This window comes from Thermobia domestica, chromosome 2 (genome assembly GCF_964235325.1).
Source record: "Thermobia domestica chromosome 2, izTheDome1.hap1.1, whole genome shotgun sequence".
NCBI lineage: Eukaryota > Metazoa > Arthropoda > Insecta > Zygentoma > Lepismatidae > Thermobia > Thermobia domestica.
The window spans coordinates 141,973,358-141,996,967 of record NC_137455.1 but is presented as its reverse complement, the minus strand read 5'-3'; the positions used below and the strand labels follow the sequence as shown (position 1 = coordinate 141,996,967).

General features: G+C 35.3%; 1 protein-coding gene across 3 annotated transcripts in view; it reads left to right on the top strand.

The window, feature by feature from the left end:
- The window catches only part of Mctp (multiple C2 domain and transmembrane region protein), a 955,910-nt gene that overhangs the window by 619,224 nt on the left and 313,076 nt on the right, over positions 1-23,610 (top strand). For all 3 annotated transcript variants that reach the window (XR_014129216.1, XM_081746500.1, XM_081746491.1), the window contains exon 6: positions 16,310-16,452. Coding sequence is in view for 2 of the 3 variants with exons in the window: in XM_081746500.1 (XP_081602626.1) it covers positions 16,310-16,452 (143 nt within the window). In the remaining variant the exon portion in view is untranslated. The remainder of the gene's footprint in view (positions 1-16,309; positions 16,453-23,610) is intronic.

Genomic DNA, 23,610 nt, shown 5'->3' with positions numbered 1-23,610 from the left:
CAGCTTTCACCACCCTGAGAGTAGGGTGAGGAACAATTGTAAAATGTCAAATGGAGACATCCATTTTTTGTTACAGATTTGGATTCTACGAGGAGAGGAAAAAATTAGTTTTATTCGAAACATTTTTCTCGATTCGTTATAAATGACATAATCAATGAAAACTAGTTTCACTACAGTTTCTTCAGTTGGAAGTTTCCTAGCCAAGGATTTTTTTTTAAAAATCCCTGTCAAAACATAAAGAACTGAGTAGTATAAATAAAAAGAAGACGTTACCCTTGTCAATAACCGGGCCAGCTGGCATGCACTCCTTTGCTATATTTGGGCTTAAATGTCATTGGGATTGGAACCAGTAAGCTTAAATACTCCAAAAACTACATTCGACACTAATCTCGGTTATTTTGGACATTTTATTTTCCATGCATTCTTATCCTTCCACGCAGACGAGGCTCAACTTGATCTTAAACGGCATCAGAAGTGTCACTATTCACTTCAATGACTCCAAAAACTATCGATTCGACACTAACATCAGTTGTTCTCGATATTTTCGTGTCATACCCTTCTCACTGCTCTCGGTGCTAGGAAGTCTTACCTACACGATGTATTTTTTTTTTTTTTTTTTTTTTTAAGATTGTAAGTCATGTGCGTATGTCCACTCGTTTCTAAGTTAACAAACCGAGTTCCATATTCTTAACATGAGGAGGTCGAGAGATACACTTTTTGGCATAAATCTTAAACCACCTTTTCTCCTTTGAAACCTCTTTTCTTCCCTTAGGATAAGCAACAAAAATTTGTAAATAGCCTACAGTCTCTTGCAGATTATGTTTTCTTTGATGTAGTTATTACAAGTTGATGAAGTACGTAAAGCAAATGGTGTGGCTTTGTATACCGGATAAACACACGGAAATTCATTTTGTATATACAAGATAAACCACCTCTTCCCCTTTGAGATCCTCTCTTCCCACTTTAGGATATGCAATCACAAAATTTTAAATGCTACGCTTCTTCACTAAAATTATTAGAAGTATGCCAAGCAAACCCCTTGGATTTGTGTATCAGCCAAACAAACAAACAAACATTCATTTTTATATATAAGAATATAGCGGTGTACACTTTTTCTATTCAGACATAATTTAGACTCTATCTTTGAATCATTCGATTCTGTGGGGGGGAGAAAGTCTAAGGACATTTTTTTGTGTACACTGAGAAAAATCCACTCTCCGGAGAGCGGTATATTGTACAAATATACGGAATCCTCTTGCTTACTACAGAAATCAGTACGGAGCATACGTTATCCGTATGCTACATAGGTACTGCTCTTAGATGTTACATCACGCCATTGCAGGATGTCTGATATCTAACAGTCTTCCTTATATTACATACATATATGTATGTTACCTTCGTCAGCTATATGTTATATGCGTGTATTTGTATGTGAGATCCTGACCGCTTATATTGTTTTATACGGAAAGTACGTATAGATGGAACACTTATACAGAAAGTATTATAGAACATGAGTTTTCAGTTATACGTTTGCTGTACGTTAAGTCCAAAAACTACAGGATTTACAAATGTAACATACGATTTTACGTACAACACATACATCTTTTCTCAGTGTAGAAATTTGTAAGCTACAATTTTTCTTATAACTATTTTCCTGAAAAAATGTACAAGTTTCGAGATAACTGCAAATCAATAGAATTGCCTCCTTTCAACCCCCCAAAAAAGAATGTTTAAATTAAGAGTAGGCGTACTTTTTCTGGATGAGCTGAGCACAAAAATAAAGGTCTCCTCAAAAATTCCGGCTTGTTCTGATTTTTTTTTTTTTTTTTTAGTTAGAATCTCATTTTACTGGACTATTAGTTCCAGTTTTAATTTAAATATATAATCGTTTCATCAACTGACACTTTTTAGATAAACTATTCAAAAATTTAAAGAGTGCAGTAACATGTGCGCCTGCAAACTGTCCTTAAATCAATTAACGAATCTAACACCCTTTTGAATTAATGCAGTCCAAAATTACAAGACTGCCCGGCACTAAATTTATGAGAACACATCCTTTTATTCAGTGATAAAAGTAGATCTGAAAAGATAGGGGGACGGTAGGTAGCGGCACGACGTCACGCCGTCCCCCTGTCTATCTTTGCCCATTGTAATTTTTTAGGTACTAGGGGGACGGCGTACATATTTTTTCTAGGTGGGAGGATGACGTCCTTTGCGTTCCCCCGCACTTTTACCCCTGCTCTTATTAAAAGGACTTGAAAATCATTATCTAAGAGTCCTAGTTTATAAAATGTAGTTTTGAATGGTCCTTGTCCGGTTAAAAATTATGTCATGTGTTTATTAAAATTAAGATCTCCCACTTCTAGTCTTTGGTCAATGTTAGGAAAATTGTTAGTCTTCGGGTTTTAGTGCTATTTGTCCAAGTTTTTTTGCCATTTTCTCCTTATATAATTGTCCATTTCCTCCATCGTGAGAATTCTGTGTTTAAATATTCTTTCTAATTTTACTAGGTTGCCCGTTTGCAGCCAATATCGACCTGCTTGTCTCGATTTCGATAGGTGCAAGGGTTCTATGCTCAAAAGAACTTGTAGGGTTTCCACAGTTGTAGTAGCCATGGCCCCGGTCATTCTTATTAAAATACTTCTTTGAATACTATCTACCTTTGTTCTTATTTTAACATTTTCTAGTAGTCTATGACTCCAAGAACTTGAGCCATAAGCAGCGATTGCTATATTGCCTTATAATATGTTAGACAATGCCTTACAATCTAAAGTCTCTTGCCATTATATATAAAAAAAAAATGTAATTTCAATTATCTTCTCTTTTTGCCTGTTTATATGGACTGCGAAGTTCAGCAACTTATCTAAGCATATACCAAGATATTTGAAAATTTCTACTCTGGAAATTGACTTGAATATTATCAATTTTTATAATCGGGTTTCCGTCCAATTTCCCATTAACTAACATGTATTTTGTTTTGTCAGAAGATATATTCAATTTCGTTAGTTTACAGCAATTCAATAATTTTTCCATAACTAAGTTTGACCTTGCTTCCAATTCTGTTCGGCTTTTTGAATTTATGATTAACGCTATGTCGTCCATGTAAGCCACTAAGCCAGTTAGTTCTTCTAAGTTATTTATGCTTTTCAAACCTGGTTGCAGCATGATATCCCAGAGCAGAGGTCCCAATATAGATCCTTGTGGACATTCCCTTGTTATGTTTTTTTCTTATTTCCATATTAGAAGCTGAATAAATTACTTCTCTGTCTGACTTTTGATTAACCGTAGAATACCTGCGTCAATCTGTAGATTCTGCAATTCTTTAAACATAGCAGGCCACCATGAGTTATCAACAGCGCCAGCAAATATCAACAAAAATTACGACAGTGTATTTTCCTCCTATACCTTTAGTTCTTTCTTTCAAAGGTCTGTTTATTACATCTGTCGTTCCCTTATTTTTTCTAAAACTGAACTGTAGTTTACACTTGCTTAAATCCCTTCCTTAGCTCCCTTAGCATTTATTCGTTTAGCTATTATTTTTTCTAGTATTTTGCCTAAAATGTCCAAGAGGCAAATTGATCTATATGACTTAGGAGAGGTGATCGTGCCGGGTTACTGTAATATGATTAATTTGGCTTTCTTCCAGTTTCTTGGGAATGAACCTAACTCAATACACTTATTATATAACCTGATCAAATATGGTACCCAACTTTGTCTGCTATTTTTATAAATTTCGAATTTCAAACCAACAGGTCTTGGCGCTTTGTTATTTTTCAAATCCTTTATAATTTCCTCGATCTCCTCATTATTAGTTTTTATTTTTATTTCTTCTAAGTTTGAAAGTTCACCTGGATAAGAGTTTATATAGTTTTCCCTATCCTTCTTGTTTTCGTCGTTATCTGTAAATGGGACGTCATTGGAAAATGATGTATCTATTATGTATTCCATTGTTTCTTTCATATCGCTTGTGTATGTTTCGTCATGTTTTTCCATAGTAGACAGTACCAAGGTTGGTCTTTTTCTGTCATTTTTTTATAAGGCATGCCTCATGGGTCCATGCTTAATTTTTCCATGGCAAAATTTGCCCATGCCTTATCTTTGTCTCTTATTTTTTCTTTATATTCGTTTTTAATTTGAAGATATTGATTTAATCTTATATCCTTTAAATATGGATCTGGTGCCCTTTGGTACTGTCGTCTCTCCGCTCTTAATTTCCGTTTCAACACTTGTAAACCTAAATTCCAAATATGGATTGTACCATTTGACTTGTTTTTACTCTTTTCTTTATTGTTTTTTAACTGCTTCCAACGTTGAGTTACCCATTTCTTTTATTTTGTCATTTAGTTCATTTTCGTTAACGCAATTTAAATCTGGTAAACTAATTTATTTATTTAATTTTTCCCAATAGATCCATTTTATCTTATAACGTATATCTTGCTCATCTTGTCTTCTAATGCTGTTGTAAGGTTTAACTGTATCAAATCTTATTATTTGATGGTCACTCGTAGTTTCATTGTCTAATACCTTCCAATTAAAGATGGCCTCTATAAAATTTGTAAACGTAATTGTTACATCAATGTTCGTCTCGTTCCCATTCCTGTTTCTGTATGTCGATGGATTATTAGGCTGATTTATTATAATTAAGTTATTTCGTTTATCATGTTTTCCAAATTTTCTCCTCTTTCATCCAACACGTTGGAATTCCAAGAAGTTGATTTAGCGTTTGTATCTGCACATATTAACAGTCTTTTTTCTGTGTATGTAGCCTATTACAAATTGACATTGTGTTTTCTATATATGGTTCTATGGGATGTGAATGCTGAAAGTAAGAATTTATCAATATAAAATCTATTAATCCAAATTTTATTTTTGTACAGTTTGTTCATTTATTTTTTAAAAAATGTACAATATTTAAAATTTGTAGTTCATTGTTTAAAACTATTATTGAGGCAAGTGCGTGTCTATCTTCTCTTAGTATTCTATAATTAATATTTGGAGTTTCAAACTCGTCATTTTAAAAATAGGATTCCTGTAGACATAAGATATCAATTTTCCATTCTATACTTGTTTCAATAATTTCTTCCAAACGACTTCTGATCGCATCGCATTAAGTTGTAAAATTCTCAGGTTACTATCCATAAAACTTAAGTGTGGTAGGTTTTGACTCAACAATATTGGGCCAGTCATTTTTGTGATTGTATATAATGCGGCCGTAGAATCGTACAAAATGTATATAAGCTCTATTCTAAATTTACATTTCTAGGTCTAAATTTAAATTTCTTATTGCATAAGCCATGTCTACAAGCTCTAGTAGTTGTCTTGGATTTGTAGGCAAGTTAATTCCGACTTAATTCCATTTCGTCCTTGTCTTGTGAGAAAGGAAGAACTATCTGATTTCCATTTTCCTTCAGATTGCGAATTATATGCCTCAGGGCTAATCTCAAAATTGCGAACTGCTCTAATCTGGAGAGTTTTGACTCAAAGTTCTCATATACATTTGCAGGATCAGTGTTATTTGTTCCGCTAATTCTCTGTTTTCCATCTTGATTTGAAGACTATCTACAGCTGCTGCTGCTTTGAGCATCTCCCATCTTCATGGTTGGTTTCTGGGCTTCTCGTTCTTCGTGTTTGGAGTTTCCAGGATCCAACGCAGTATTACGACTGACTTTATTCTCCCTTTGCTTTTTTGAAAAATTGTTTCCTTCTTCTAGTTTGTTTTTTCTGCTTGTCATGTTGATATTGTCGCTTATATCCGCTTGTTTTGTATGCTGTTCTGTCATAATTTTCTCAGTTTCCGCAGCCATAGTCATACTTGGCTACCTCCCTTTCGTAGAAATACTTGTACTTCAAGCAGTCTTTTTCAACCTTTGCGTTGCATTTCTTCTTCCTGATTTGGCAGGGGACATATACTTTTTTCCAAATTCTAACAGGCGTTTTTCTCATGTTTTTCTTCTCCACAAATGGCACATCTTACTTCCTGTGCACGACAATATCGTGCTATGTGTTCATAATTCTTGCACTTGCTGCATTTTGCCACGCTTAAAAATTCCTTTACCGAAAGCGACTCATACATAATGAAGATTCGCCTGTTTTTTTACGAACTTCCTGTGGAAATTGAACGGAACCTCAGTAACTAGATGGCATCTGCCGCCTTTTTTGGGCCATTTTGAAACTTAGCCTTCATCTCTTTCCCTGCTTGCTCTTCCTCATTCTCTTCCAGGTTTTGTTCAATGAGTGTCTCAATTAGGAAGTCATCGGAATACGTTTATGGTATTTTATATATTATAAACTGAGGATTTCTTTTCTTCCCTTGTTCCATTTTGAACTCTTCCAATAGCTGTTTGTTTTTCTGTAGCTTTTCAAGATCATCTTTTGTGGCAGTCTCAATAATAAATGTTTTTCCTGCTACTCTAGTTGCCATTATTTTAACTCTCTCTTTTGTAGGACTGAATGTTGTAACCAACTACCTACTATTGCTATTATCATATGCTCTAATTGAGATTGGACTTCAAATATATCAAAATATTTTCCTTAACTAAAACTATCAAAGTATTTTCTTTGACCCTTCTGTTATCATCCCATTTTGCAAGGTAAGGCCATTGGTACCGGGCAGTTCATATAGCTATTTGCAATTGTTTCTAGCTCAGATCAATTCTGTAGCTAGTAAATAGTTCTGGAACAAGATGTAAGAATCATACGCGGAGGCCATTTTTCATTTTTCGCGTCTCACGCGGTGATTCCCTAAACTTGCTTACGTCATATATTTTCTGAATCTTTCTTCTCTTCTTTCTTTGCCATTCCTTGTTTCATGTATGAAGGACAATTAGGACCTGATATGAACACTTGAAAGTAACTTGACGTAATCCGATGTTTTTTTTTTTTTTTTTCTCGAAATCGGCCGGGTGCCAATCTGCCTTGCCTTGTAGCATGGGCTTCGTAACGAAAAGGATAAAGAAAATATTTTTATAGTTAAAAAAAAAAAAGTCAAGTCTCGATTCAGGTATAATGGCCAACTATTATGCATGGAACTAAAATAAATAAATCTAATATTTAAAAAGAAATCACTTGCGAGCCCGATTGAACATACTCGCGGACCGTTCTTTTGTCATCGCTGTATCTAGATGCATGGAACAAGACACCTAATGCGTAGAATAAAACAGATATTTAGAAAATGTATGACTTCCATACATTCAGTCAACTGTGCCGTCAAGGGGAGGAGGGATAAAATAGAAAATCTTCAAGTATGGATTTTATTTTCCCTGCTCTCCAGTCCGTTATAAATTGGCTTTCACTAATTTATATGATACTGTTCTTTTACAAAATCTACAAAATTAAACATTTTGGGTTATGTTTAGATGAAGAGGCCAAAAGTAGGTAAAAATATAAGATTTACGGGAGAAATGAAGTAAGGGAAGCATAATTGATGTGTGTCTCATTTAAGAATGGAATAGAAGTACATGTAAAAATGAGAAAAGTGAAATGCTGTAAAGACTACATAAGGACTACCAAAAGCGCACATAAGGGAATATGAATACAATGATGACAGTAGTAAGCCCTAATCTAATATTAACAGAAATTAACGAACTTATAACACTTAAAAAAAAAATCGCTGGCCCCTTCAACTAATCCCTGGCCATAGTTTTGCTTGCTTCTATGTTTTTTTTTTTTTTTTTTTTTTTCGAGGTAGCTTCCAATGTTCCCCTTGAACTAGAATCACCGAAACTCTACTGTAGGTGTACTGTAAGTTAACAATCATCAATATAGTTTCTGTGTGAAATGTGCTTGAAATCTGGATCCTTGCGTCCACGAGTTACAGAAACGGATTTGCGACCCATCTAGTGGTGAGACATGAAACTACGTTTTGCTTGTTCATTTCTCGTAGTTATTTCTTTATATGAAGACGACTGAATGCAATTTTCAGGCTGCCGTTTCCAATCGCAAGAAACCCCATTAATTTATTAGAATCCGCTTCTTGTGTCAATATAAATAAAAAAGAACTTGTGTTTTGATGATTTCCCTCGGCGAATATCTACGCACCGAACGAAAGAAATTGGTGAAGTAGTAAATTAAGTTAAAATGCAGAAAGACGCCCACTGATTGCAGAAAATGAACACGAATCAAATCCGTGAAATTTGAAGTAATTGTTCTTGTGTTTGAAGTGGTAATCTTAGCTTCAGACAATTTACTGGATTTTTTTAAAGACTAGTAATTGCTTTAAGTTAAAATATAGAGAAATTATAGTGATATAACATAAGTTTCTGTGGGACTATTTGTTGAAATAATAATTACAGATCTCATGCAAGTCTAGTGGCTACTGTACTCGCCTTTGGTATACGGGTTCCCGACTTCAATTCCCAGTGACCGCCTTGAACGTATTACAGTGATCCGTATTCCACGGCAAACTGTAGATCCACGTTTCATACAGTTTCGGTGCTGAAAAAGGAACGCTATATTCAGATCAATCAAACCTAGGCGCGCACCCAGAATTTTTTGTTGGGAGGGTTCCAAGCTTTAGGTGGAGTCCAAGACTACAATCCACTACGTCTATGTAGTATTGGACGAGTTGGATATTATTCTGCACTCGAAAGTACGATAGGGTGCGCGGTGGCTCAGTGGTACAGTGTTCATCTCCGGTGCTTGGGGTTTCTAGTTCAATCCCAGCTCGCGCCGTGTGGACTTTGTGGTGGACAAACATTGTGCTCGTGGGTTTTCTCGGGGTTCTCCCGTTTCCTTCCACTTTCTTCATTCCACCATTTCTCTCATCATCACCGTCTTCTTTAGCCTAACTGGCATAACGGTGAGACGTAAAACATATTTCATTTCATTTTTTTCGAAAACACGATAAGTTTTTAAATAATTGTAAAATACTTCCACCTATATTTTCACCAAAAATGATACAACTAAATTTTTTTGTAAGAGAAATAGTGCAGATGAAGTGTAAAATCAAATGTTCATGTTAGATCAATCATTTCTACCGTATGTTGAATTACAAAGTTTTGGGGGGTCCAGACCCAATAGACCTCCAGTAGGTGCGCCCCTGATCCAACCCAATATTCGATTAAGAATGCACATCGTGGAATCTCCATAAGGCAACGTTCTTCATTTACTATTTGCTTAAGACTATTTTTGGAAAACATCAGCCTGTATTCAGCCCTGTGAGTTAGTCAGTCCGATTTCCACATCCATAAGCTATGGTACAAAGATAAAATCCTTTTATTTATTTATTTATTAAAGTTTTTAATTTCTTCGATATTTACTTTCAAAGGCAAAATGCTCGTAACGGAAAAATAAAGTTCATTTATCGCCATTCCTGCACTTCTTATTTAATGGTTAATTTTGTTCTAATTTCTTATAACTATGTCAAATTTATTCATGTTCTTTGCATTATTAATTGTAATATTTCAATTCGATTCCCAACAGGGGCGACATTTCAGACTTCGCTTGGGAGCAGGGTTACCAACCGTCCCGATTCTGTCGGGACTATACCGATTTCTGACTTATTTGTCCCGCGTCATGACCGAACACTCATCGGGACGCATATTGTCCCGATTTATCAATTTTCAGAGTTAATTAATATTTTACTGGGCCACTTTTGCAAAGGAATAACAAAGTTTTTTTTCACACGCACAGTTTTATGTATAGAATCAATGTAACAAAATGTTTTAATTTGACTCGTGAAAAAATAATTTGTAGTTCGCCTTTAATTTATAGTTATTCGCTAATTGTTTTGAGTTAATAATCCAGCCGATTATGATAATATATTCCATGCAGCACTAAAAATATTTTTTCGCAACCTCTACCTAAAAGCGACTGCTACCGCAATGGCAGTAACACTAGCGTTCACTTCAGAGGGTAGCTGCGACGCTAACTATACCGGGTATATCAACCGTCTGCCAGATCTACCACCAGTGTCGGCGTCTTCTGCTTCACTTTTGGTTTGGCGCGGAATCGCATTGTTTACATTAACTTGTGCTGAGGAGCATTATTCTGTTCTTCGACGTTAAGTTATAAAGTTATTTTTTACATACAATGATGGATGTCCGGTCCAACACCGATTGTCCCGTCCCGATTTTTCTTAAGAAAAGTTGGCAACTCTGCTTGGGAGGGACAAGAATACTACTAACACAAGAATTTCACGTTTTGTACTAGTATATTAGTAGACAATCGATTAAAGTATATGTATTCCTCAAACTCTTGGGGGGGCAATTGCCTCCTCCTGCCCTCCCTAAATGACGCCCCTGTTCCCCAAGTAAAGTTTCAGGTTCTTACCACAAACTTTGTCCTATCTACAGTAGCTTCCAGAAGCATTTCTTTACACAATACCATCAGGATGTTTGTACTTTCTGGCACTGATTTTATATCATCTTTATGAAATATACATTGCTCGTATTAAAAGAAGCTTTTTCTTTTCAGATCATTCAGTATATCCTCTATCAATATATGTTATTTTCCTAGGTGAAGCAAATTTAAAAGGAAATTAAACTACGAAAAGTACCTGTTATGAATTCCAAGAAAAGCTGACGGATTTCTTGTCGTTCGATGGCACACTATTTGCTCAAAAGTAAAAATAAAATTTCTCTCCCTTTTGTAAAGTTTATTTTTATTTATTTATTTATTTATTTATTTTAGCAAACCTCTTCGACACTTTAAATTACTTATACTGAGCCACTAAGTGGCATCGTCAGCTTAAAATCAACCCAAAATGAGAAAAACATTAATGAAGGGTGATATATTGACCTTACATCCCTTAAATACTAAGTTGTCGGAAAGGTCATTTCATTTTTCTGAAAGTTCATTAAAAAAAAAAGTATCAATCAATAATATATTGCCCGTTTTGTTCGGACCTCCTCATATTCCAGTAAAGTTATATATAATCCAGTGAGGTTCATAAATTCTCGCTCAAAGAAGGATCTATCTTTATCAGGAAAGAACTGAACAAGAAATTGATTTATAACAGCACCTGAACTAAATGTTTTGAAGAGAGCGAAATAAGTGGAAGTTGGTTAGCGTAAAGTCAGGCAAGTATACTGGATGTGGCGACAATTCCATCCAAGCTAAAATAATTCTTGACATGTGATCAAACTTAGGTGCGGTTTCCTGTTGTCGCGATAGAACACAACTCTTATACGATTTACGAGCTCTCTCGGCATTTCTGGGTGACGGATTCGTTCAAAATGTCCAATTGCCGACCATATATATTAGAATTGGTTGTTTGGTTCTTAGGTATGCGTTTGGAAAACACACCACCTTTAAAATTCTAAAACTCTAAGTACATATCCATCCTCTGATAAATGTCTGCTTTCGATGTCATTTTACGCTAATCATCACGTCAGAACCAATATAGTTTGTGCACTATGTTGTTGTAAACAATCCACTTCTCATTGCGTTATCACTCCTTTTTCTCACGCTCAATGAGCACGTTGCAGATGTTTATAATCTGTCGCAAATGGTTATACTCCGTCAAATGAACTTGCCTGAATGCATGAGAAACCCAATCATCGAGTTCGGTTACGTATTCCAGCTTCTTCAAGTGACCTCGGATATTTGAATGAATGATTTCCAATGTTCATACATTCTCTTGTGTCGTGTACAATGGGTAGGACTCGATGAATACCTTTGTTTTGTTATCAACCTCAGTAAGACCTTCCTCACCGAGGAATGTCGAGATCAAAATCACCAGCTCGGAATTTCGTAAACCATCGTACTGATGTTACTATAGATCATTGTCACCTTAAAATTGACGCAACTTTTCACAAGCTTGACGCCCTGTACTTTACGGAAGAAACAGGGTAAAATGTGGCGAAAATGCAGAGTTTAATTTTCCATCTTCAATTTGTAATTCTACAAAACTCAGCCAAATTGCTCTTTAAAATAAATAAATAGAAATGAAGCTACAACTACCATTAGCTGTCAAATGATTCTAGCAAAAGCTTCAACAATGAACTAGCTCCATCTGTTGCTTGGCCTTTTCACCAACCCAATATAAGATCATCCAATGAAGTTCAAAGGATGTTCTAAAAGAAATAAACTTGTTTCACACAGGGGAATCCAGGGGGTCGATTGGGGCGATCGCCCCCCAGAAGAGGAAGCTTTCTTATTTTATATATAAATAAAACCCATTCCAGAGTTTGCAGCTCTTAAAAGTAGCTCTAAATAGTAGTATTACTACCCACTGCCCCGCCAGAAGTCCGTCCTGGATCCGCCCCTGGTTTCACATGTACTCTCCACCTATAACAACAAACTTGTATCAGAGTGATACTCCTGCATTCCTCTGCCTTTGTTAAAGAATTCTTGGCCGTGTTACTAGAGTGAATGTTAATGTTGCATCTTTCCCACATTTCTTAGTTCGACCAGGTAGTTCTTCAGGCTTTCCTTCGACCCCCAATTGTATGAAAATCACATATGGATAGATGAAAGCCGTAGAATGGGTGGCCTAGGACCAGGGGCGCCTGAAGAAAATTTTATAGGTGCAGGGCATATCCATGTTTACTATACCTACCTGACCAGCAAGCTTACCTGATATCAGTGTTTTAAAAAAAGTAAATTTTTGTGTATGTGTTTTCAGAAACATTGGAATATTATACCTCTACCACAGACAATAGAATTAGAGTAGACTTCTTTCAAAATTTGCCTTTAAATAATGCTCAACACGCCAAATTTAGGGTTAGAGAATGATACAAATTATTATCCTCAAATTGCAAAGTAGTACGACGGTTAGCAATATATAAAATTGCACAAAAAAGAAAGCAAATAGTAAAATATTCTTGCAGTTACTTCCTTACAGCGACACAAAGTTCAGACAAAAACTTACATGACATGTAACAATTGCACTGTGTTACATCAAAAAGGAGGACTCAGCTGATTGAACTGAAATTTGATATACAGACGGAGACAAAGAAGTGCCAGGTTCAGAAAAAGTTCACATTCACAATTTCTATTATTATTGGAATGATTCAATGTACACGTATTGTGACAACTTGTTATTTTAAGCTAACGAGAGGCCTTCTCCTTGATTTACTTTTTAAATATCTGTGGACTACTGCAATTAGATAACTACCACAACCAAGACTTACAAAATGCTTGAAATATATTTATTTTCTTAACATTTACTGACACTACAACAGTTTACTTGGCATTTAATGAAATAAGAAGACTAAACATATAGTCATCATACTGGAAAGATTTTGAGGACTTAATACATTTTTGCTAATGTGAGTAGCGGCTGTGAGATAAGAAAAAAATCTGGCCGTAGGCAAAGGGTATAAATTGGTGGGGAAGCATTCGGATGCGGAAGACATATATATGAAGATTTTAAGACAAATTGCATGCAAATTATACCAAATATTGTATATTCATAAATACAATGCTAAGGCTCACATGAGTCTTTTGGGGGGCCGGGCCCCCTCTGTCCCCAGGATCGGCGCCCTTGGCCGTAGGTAAATTAACACAGAGCGCTAAGGTCGACCCAACGACACTCTACTAACGAATCGCTTAACTGAAAAAATTCGTCTGGAGAAGTAGCAAACAGGGGTAACATGTGATCAGAAAGCCGATCTGATTGAATAGAAAAAGGGAGCATAGCAACACCTCTGATGTGGGGTGATATTTTTTGACTAATAAATAGTATAAGATAATTAAAGCCTTATCTTTCATTGTTATAACAATATATATGGAAAGAAAAGAAAACTGTAATGGTAATTTTAAAATGCGACTAATTTTCCTAACATGAAACATTAAAAAAATAATAATAATGTCTTATATAATTAGTTCTTACCAAATAATAATTACGTTTTCTTAATCACAGTGAAGTAGTCCATTGTGGATGAACCATGAAGATTAATGGGGCGTTTACACTTAGTCGATTTAGTCGCATGACTAAATCGACTCGCTGCATTTGCCACTAAATCGAAGCAACTAGGCCGAATCAGATTGATGGATGTGTTCAATTATTTCAACCACAGAAAACAGAACGTCTTTTAATTCAGTTCCCAGTCGATTAGTCGCCTTCGATCAACAAGCGATTAAGTTGAAGTCCCGTTTACACGGTCGATTAAGTTGAAAGTGACGTCAATTCAACTGAATCGAACGCAAATCGACTAAGTGTAAACGACCCATAACTGAGGTTGTCGCTTGTAACATTTTGCCATAACAGTTAACAACTGAGCTTTCAGTCAATGTGCCAACAGTCATCAACTTGTGCAAATGGTCAGAAATCACAACGTCAATGTGCCAAGGAGGATTTTCGCGTTGAATAGACTATTGTAGAATCTAGTCATGCAAAATTGTCTTCATTCACGAACTTGAGCTCACAATCAAGTTGATATGTTGCAATTGTAGTAGTGCGGGGAGTTTCTCGAGGAGGTGGAAATCTAATTAGAGAGCCCGAATTAAAAATACTCTCTCTTCAGTATGAAACTGGTGTCGAGCTTGCTGTTATTCTGCTCAGAATATGAATACTAACTTTCTGATACCTCAAATCTAGAAGTGAATGTGTTATAGTACATCTTTAAACATTTTGGAGTTCGTGAATGAGATCCTTTCCTAAAGGAACATTGATTGGAATAAGGTGTCTTTTAGCCTTCGGAATCGAGACAAAGCAATATTTAATATTCCGAGAGGCATCTCATTGTCACCGAGATCGGTACCAGTTACAACTTTCAGTAACATCTAAGCTCCGGATAAGTGAATAGTAATACCGTAACAAACACTGATCGGTATCTGTCGTTGAGAGAGTTTTACCATATTTATTCCACGTTCTAGTCATTGGAGGGATCAGTGTGCTGTTATCAGGAAGTCGAGGCTCAGTTTAGTTTGGGAAGTCAACGAAAGGTTGTTAATTAAAATAGTTCATAATTATTATTCACCTGATCACTTCTACTTGTCTCAATTAACAAGTCTAATTACGCTCTCTGTTGATATTGATATTAATTATTAAAATGTTTTCAAATTTACATATAGGTCCCTCATATAGGTCAATACTATCATACTATGGATCCATACTATGATATGGTAGTATGGTACAGTATGGATCCATAATATCATATATATTGTTTAAATCAGTAAAGAAAGTGGAACATTTTAATATAGGTGACGTCACCCATGTATGAGTTATTATCTACCTCCTTCACTAAATGAGTAGCGTCCTTTCAGACCTGGCACTTCTTTGTCTCCGTCTGTATATTAAATTTCAGTTCAATCAGCTGAGTCCTTCTTTTTTGCTGCAACGTAGTGAAATTGCTACATGTCATTCTCTTGGAAGATTCTCCCTGCAATCGAATTAATAACGCGTGGGTTCGATTCCCGGCTGGAGTTTTGTGTGGTTCGGATCCCCAGTAAACTGTAGGTCCACGTCTCAAATAACCTTGCTGCTGAACGGGAAGCTACATCTCAATCAAATCAACTCAATCGAATTAATAACGATTAACGTTTTCAGCATTGCTTCTGTCAATTCCCTATGGGCCAGCTCCCATACTCGTTCTTGCTTAAATTTGGGCTTAATTATCATCAGGACTGTCAATCAATTTAGTGTCCCTAAAAACTACAGATTTTACACTAATATCGATCATTTTGGACACTTCATTTTTTTACCCCTTCTCAATCCCTTGCCGATTGGGCTGAACTTGGACTAAAATCATGAGAGAGCGTCACTTTCATATTCATCTCAGTGACACCGACAACTGTAGATTCGTCACTAATATCGATCCCTTTCGATTATGTTTACGTGTTACCTCCTCTTACCCCCATGAGTGTTAAGGGGTGTTTTGCCCTGACAGTACGGTATCTGGAGTGTCGCTATTCATCTCAGTGACCCTGACATTAATATCGATTATTTTTTATTATTTTCACATATCACCCCTTCCAAGCTCCCTAGGAATCTTAAAGGTGTATTATCTAAATGTGATTTATTTCCAAATTATAAGTGATGTGTGTACTGTACCAAGTTTGTGAAATTGCTTCAGGCATTTCATAGTTACGCGGGAACATACACATATACATATATGATATTTATATGTTCGTGTATATATTCTTCGTGATTTTAATCATCCTCTAAAATTGTAGTCAATAGCATCGTTTCAAATCTGGCACTTCTAAATCTCCTCTTTACTAACTAAGCACTTTTTGTTGCATTAAAGTGAAACAGTTAAATTTTTCATTCCCTGGGAACATTCTCCTTGCAGTTGAATCTATTATTATTATTATTATTATTATTATTATTATTATTATTATTATTATTATTATTATTATTATTATTATTATTATTATTATTATTATTATTATTATTAAAAATTGTTTGATTTGTGTCTTTCAGGTACCAGTGACCCTTACGTGAAGTTCAAAGTGTCTGGGAGGTTGCTGTACAAATCAAAGACAATTTACAGAGATCTTAACCCCACGTGGGATGAGATGTTTGTGTTGCCTATAGAAGACCCATTTGTTCCAGTGCAGATTAAAGTAAGTAATTTAAATTTTCTGAGCTTCTTTTGCAGTCCAGTAGCCTCTTTTTAAAACATAGTTACATATTCAGTTACAAATAATGAGTATAGTATTTTTCCTTGGTATAGTTAATCTATGTAAAAAAAAAAAAAAAAGCGCCATGTAAAAAATTCACAGCTTTATCTAGAGTCCCTCAGGGTTCAAATCTTGGTTCACTCTTATGGTCCGCTTTCTAATAGAAATACCGTCTTACATTCATTATTCTAACACTTTTCTATTCGCAGACGACCTTAAAATATTCTCCAAAACTTATTCGTTGAAGACTGTGTAAAACTGCAAATAGTCTTGTGCAATACTAAAAACTGGTGTGACAATAATAAGATTATGTTAAACGTGAATAAATGCAAAACTCTTTCCTTTACCCGCAAAGAAAATAGCATTAAACATGCCTATTCTATTGAAGGAACTATTTTAGAGGCACCTAACTTAATTAAAGATTTAGGAGTGCTATTTTATCCTAAGTTAAGTTTTACTTATCACATTGAAACAATTATTTATAATTCATACAGAAATCTTGGCTTTATTACGATAATAAGTAAAGAGTTTCAAAACGATTTTACATTAATAAAACTCTACTTCTGTATTGTGAGATTGCAATTAGAATATGCGACTCCGACTTGGTCACCAAAAACACGAAAACACATAGATATGATTGAAAAGATGCAATCGAAATTCTTGAAATTATTTCCTTATAGAAAAACTGGCATTTATCCAAAATATGAGTCATATTCAGAAATAGTACAAAGCCTTAATATGCACGCTTTGAAACAACGGCGAAAACATCACGCGGATCTTTTTATTTTTACACAAATTACTACATGGTAAAATTGACTGTCCTAATCTTAATTCGAAGGTTCACTCAATTGCATGTCCCGTCAGATAAAGCCCGCGTACGAAATAGTAGTACATTTTACTACAAAGAACAAGTATCCTCGCTAAGTCTCCTATATGGAAGATGAATGCTTCCTACAATGCAATTGAAAGGATATCTGGTATAGATGCTTTTGGAATGTCGGAGACAGTATATAGGAATAGACTTAAAATATATAAATGTATAATCTTGTTATATATATATATATATATATATATATATATATATATATATATATATATAGAGAGAGAGAGAGAGAGAGAGAGAGAGAGAGAGAGAGAGACCGTAAACTGGAGTTACTTGGAAAATCTAGGGTTATTTGGAAAACTGACATTTTTTGTGTTATATGATATAGTAATGAGAGGACTATGACAAATACGTCGTTTTCTTCCTGACCAATGAAAAGTAGACGCCTAAAAGAAACAATATGGATGGTCATAAGTGTTGTGTCTTATTTATAGACTGGTCAAAAAATTCTCACAGCAAATGATACTTTCTTGTCGTTTTTTTTTTTTTTTTTTATTTTCCGTAAATTGTCCCTGTGTTTCCGTAATGAAAAGTGATTTTGACATGGATGTGCTAAATATCATTGCTTTCAGAAGTTTCCTAATGAGACGAATTAGTTGTACATTTCCACTTCCTTTCTGGGACAATGGGTGGCCATTTTTTTTATTTCTTTCCGTTTTTCTACTAAAAATGATGGTATTTATCAGTGAATAGACAACGATGACATTATTGAAGTTTTGCCTGAACCTATCTACAACCGCAGAGAACAAGTTGTTTTTCCATATGACTTTGCAACAAAGAATTTCAATATGTGAATTTTTGCCCTTATCGTACTATCTTACATTATTATTACTATAACAGTACCATATGATATTTTTGGGAAGAGTTAACGTAAATGTACACTTGTAAAAATGATACCTGGTAATTTCGTAAACCAATGTAAGGCAACTACTGATCTGATACATACACAAATTTCATAAAATTATGTAGAGCATGTTTTAGTGTCTTGAAGACGTCCCAAGAGCTTATGCGTGTATTGGTATTTGCCAAAATTTCCTTTGCATTGTTTGAAAAACTACCGTTTATAAAAGCATATTGCAAAAATATTTTTTACTGGTTCTGTAGGTCTTCAGGAAGACAAACTTACCACTGTAGTTAGTTTAGATTGGTTCAACAAATTATTGTGATTAACTAAAAATTTGTGCAAAAAAGATCTATTTTTTATTTAAAACAGCCTAGGAACACATTACTATCAAAGAAACATAGGCATATTGTATATCAATTTTCACAGGAAAGTGTGATATTGCATTTGTTTTTTGTTTGTTTTTTTTTTCAAATAGTCACATCTTTCCGTCTTTCCAAATACTTTCTTACTACTATGAAAAGACATATATTTTCATAGTAGCCCCAAAAGCGGGGCTACTTGGAAACAGCACATTCTGGCTCCTGGGAGGCTTCAGTCGTAGTAAAATTTTGTTATGACTCCAGGAAAAGGTAACATGGACTAAGCTCTAGAAGCATCCCACGGAGAAGAAAAAATAATTGTAATAAATAACAAGGGGCAATATGAAAAAGAAAAATAAACTTTCCAAGTAACCCCAGTTTACAGTGTATATATATATAATTGTGGGAAATGTATTTCTAAGGATCAACATTATAACTGGGCCTCGAGCATGTTGTGTTAAACAAATAAATAAATAAATGTTCTCGTTTATTACTCTTTGATCTACTATGAAACTGTTTTAGACACTGAGACTCAAAAAAAGCATTAAGTCGAAAAATAAGAACTACCCTAATATATTTGCAGTTAATCCAGTCTACTATATATATATATATATATATATATATATATATATATATATATATATATTCTGAGATTTGTGCATAATCTATATTTTCTTCATAATTATATCTACAATTTAGCAGTTTCGTGTTTCCCTCTTTTCGTGTATCAAAAGAAGTTATTTTAAATGCTGAACCAAAAATCATAAGCTTTAAAATTTGGATCAAAAGCTCAATGACCAAAGTACATTGGGTATTTAGCGTACAATGTGTAAGTCGATTTCACAATCCTCTAAAATGTAAATTTTTTTGCAAGATTGAATCAAAAGTATCTTCGTGAAGTTACAGCCGCGATAGCTTAGTTGGTAAGATGTCTACCTACCAATACAACAGCACGGTTTTGTTTCTGTATAAGTGGGGGGGACTTATTCTCCAGTTTTACCCTGTTTCAAACGTGTCTCAGGTTCCTTGGCAACCCTTGGCAAGTAGGTGCCTAAGGAAAACGGAAGGTAAAGGGGCTGGAGCGTGGTACTGACTACTGATCCCATCACCTCCTGTCAATATCAAAGTTGACCCTATAAAATTGTATCTTCATAGACCTGTAGGCCTGTGGCCGAGAAGGCACTTTGGCTCAATGATAGAGCGCTTACCTCTAGTGTGCGGAGTCCTTAATTCGATCCCCAAGCAAATAAATTTGTGATGGGTAATATCGTGTCCGTGAATTTTCTAGAGGTACTCCTCTTTCCTCCTACATTATTCTTCCATCATCATTCACTTGTCTTAATCATCGTCTCCCTTAGCCCAAAGGGCATAATCGTGGGACGTTAAACTGAAATATTGAAAGATTTCATATTGGCCTGATCCGAATGGAGAGCATACATATGCATTTTACTTTCATAAAAGTAATGCATTTATTTTTATTACTTTTTTACTTTCATAAAAGTATCACTAATTTAAATATGTTTTTAATTATTTAATTTGGTAGAAGTTAAGTTTACTTTTTAATATTTACAACCATTAAAATATGTTTGTAATTAGAGAGAGAAACCCAACTTAAAAATTTTACGAGACAAGCTGTGAGGAAAGAAACATGGATCACCATTGTGTTAGCACCTAGTATTTTAAAGTTTGTGTTTGAAAAAAATCACCATGGGCCTTGATCATGGTGGAAAAGCAGTTTGCTTGAGCTCCCCAAAGCCTGGATTTTTTTTTTTTTTTTTTTTTTTTTTTGCTATAGGATGCACACTGAGAAAAATCCGTTCTCCGGACAGCGGTATATTGTACAAATATACGGAATCCTCTTGCTTACTATAGAAATCAGTACGGAGCATACGTTATCCGTATGCTACATAGGTACTGCCCTTAGATGTTACATCATGCCGTTGCAGGATGTCTGACATCTAACAGTTTTCCGTATATCACATGCATATACTTATGTTACCTTCGTCAGCTATACGTTATATACTAGGTCTATTTGTATGTGAGATCCTGACCGCCTACATTGTTTCATACGGAAAGTAGGTATAGATGTAACAAATATACGGAAACTATTACAAAATATGCCTTTTCAGTTATACGTCTGCTGTGCGTTAAGTCCAAAAACTACAGGAATTACGCATGTAACCTACCTTTTTTAAATGCGCCATCTACATTTTTTTCTCAGTGTATGACAACTAAAACTCACATAATTAAAGGAGCTCTCCCAAAGTTATGCAGAAATCAGTGCCGCTGCTGGCTTCTAGCTTAAAACTAACTACGTTTGGGAGAAGCTGGGTCATATGTGACAAGGATTATATTATTGTTTTTAAAATAATTGTGGTTTATCTCAAGCACAGAATCCTTTCGATTATATTTGGTCTAGGAATTAATTCGTGCGGGTGGACAAGAGATGGCGCAACGAACGGAGCGTCCCACAGTTCCGTGTATCCACACATGTGTTGCAAACTCCTGTCATCGCGTATCGTTCGTAGTATAGGGCAGTGGATTAAAGCGTCAACAACACCAGTTTGTAGTTAAGTGAACATGGCGCAATTTGTGCCTGATAAAGTGTTTTTGCGGGGTGCCCTGCTGCATTACTTTAACATGCAGAAAAGTGCGACTGAAAGTCATCGTATTTTGGTGGAAGTGTATGGTGACCATGCTCTAGCTGAGCGAACGTATCAGAAGTGGTTTGCACGGTTTAGAAGTGGTGATTTCGGCTTGGCAGACCAAGAGCGAGCTGGACAGCCAAAAAAATTTCAAGACGAAGAATTGACAGCATTGCTCGAGCAGGATTCGTGTCAAACGCAGGAACAACTTGCAGCAGCATTAGGCGTTGATCAAACAACAGCCTCCAAACGCTTGAAAGTCATGGGAATGATTCAAAAGATGTCACATTGGGTTCCACATGAATTGAAAGACAGAGACGTTGAAAGACGAAAAACCATTTGCGAATTGCTGCTTCAACGACAGAGCAGAAAAGGGTTTCTGCATCGAATTATTACGGGTGATGAGAAGTGGATCCATTACGAGAACCCTAAACGAAAAAAGGCCTGGGTGAAACCAGGTGAACCAGGTCCATCACAACCAAAACGAGATATTCACTGTGCAAAGGTTATGCTGTGCATATGGTGGGATATGAAAGGTGTGGTGTACTATGAGCTGCTGCAACCGGGTGAAACTATGAATGGAGAACGTTATCGACGACAATTAATGCGTTTGAAGCAAGCTCTGGCCAGAACACGACCAGAATGGGAGAACAGACATGATAAACTTATTGTTCAACATGATAACGCTCGCCCACATGTCGCAAAACCGGTCAAAACCTATTTAGAAAATGTCGGATGGGAAGTTTTACCCCACCCGCCGTATTCACCAGACGTTGCTCCTTCGGACTACTACTTGTTCGATTGCATGAACAACGATTTGATTGGACAGCGGTTTACTTCTTCAGAAGATATCGAAACATGGGTCTCTGATTGGATCGCTTCCAAGGATGAGGACTTCTTTCGCCACGGAATCCGTACATTGCCTGACAGATGGGCGAAAGTGGTGGCTAGCGGTGGACAATATTTTTCTTAAGGTATTTATGTATTTTGTGTTTGTACTACAGCTTCAATGTGTGCGTACCAACCGCACAAATTAATTCCTAGACCAAATATCTTAAAATACAGTTCACGTAGAATAAGAAAGGGATTTTTAAAACACTTTTATTGTTTATTGAAAACAAACTTTTTGGAAATATTGTTAGTACCAAGTGAACAGAAGTAGTGATTCCCTGATTCTCCCGAGTATACGGCTATGATTGCGGTTCCTCAAGGTTAATTGTCCCATTTCATACGTGTAAGAGAACAATGCACATTTTTTGAATAAAGATAATTTAATTTTTTTTTTTTAAATCAATAGTCGAGAGGAGTCCAAGACTCGTGACTAGATTAGGTCTCGTGTCGAATTATACAAGTGTCCATCTCAATCTCACTCTTGTCTCAAATAAGTCTAGATGGTGTTGAGTTTCGGAGCTCGTCTCGATTTAGGAAAATCAGTCTCGATCTCGAGACTAGTTTTGGTCTCGGTACAAACCCCGAAAACAATATGTTCCAGCAGAACTATTAATTACCACTGGCAAGGAATGACATATACTTTTTAATCTCATAAAAGTTTATTTCTGTCAATTTTCTCAGAAATTACGCATCAGAATTTACCCTTAAGTATATCATTTTGTTAAGCTCGATGTAGTCTAGCAATTGAAATTTATTTTACCTTTGGACAATGTTTTATTTATTTATTAAATTGATGACTTCTTTTGCGTGGTAAAGTTAAGGCTCTGCAACCTTCTCCCAGCACTTAAACACGTGCATAAATTGTTTCTTTTAAACACCAATACACACACAAAAATATAAACAATTACAAAAGAAAAATATTTCAACCGCATTAAAAAAGAATATGCTACTTAAATAAAAAGAAAATAGTTAAATATTACAAAACAAAAAATGAAATAAAAAATACAAGAGAAGAAATAAAATCGACTATATAGAAAGAACAATCCAAAATAAAAATAACGTGGAGAAACATGAATTAAATATTATATATAGCAGTACTAGAAACATAAACTGTAGAAATTAACAAGGGTTACTAATTGGGTATGTGTTCATACATTGGTTAACGATCTGGTAAGACGAAGACGCGTCACGTGCTAATCATACCTTTATCTTTGCTTAAGAGAAGGGAATTCATAGATTTTTTTTTTCTTTTTTAATTTGGCAACTGTTGAAACATCGTGTATTAAGGTTGATATAAATGGACGTCTTCGTAACTTTCTCTGTATTTTTTACCTTTCACAAAAATCACGATTTCTCTTTCAAATTTCAACCTAGAGACTTTAAGTTTTTAGAGATGGAACTTCATAACCTATCAAAGGCAACAATCCATGTCGATTTTTTATTTAGAATTTTCTTCATTGTTGAAACGATTCCATTGTT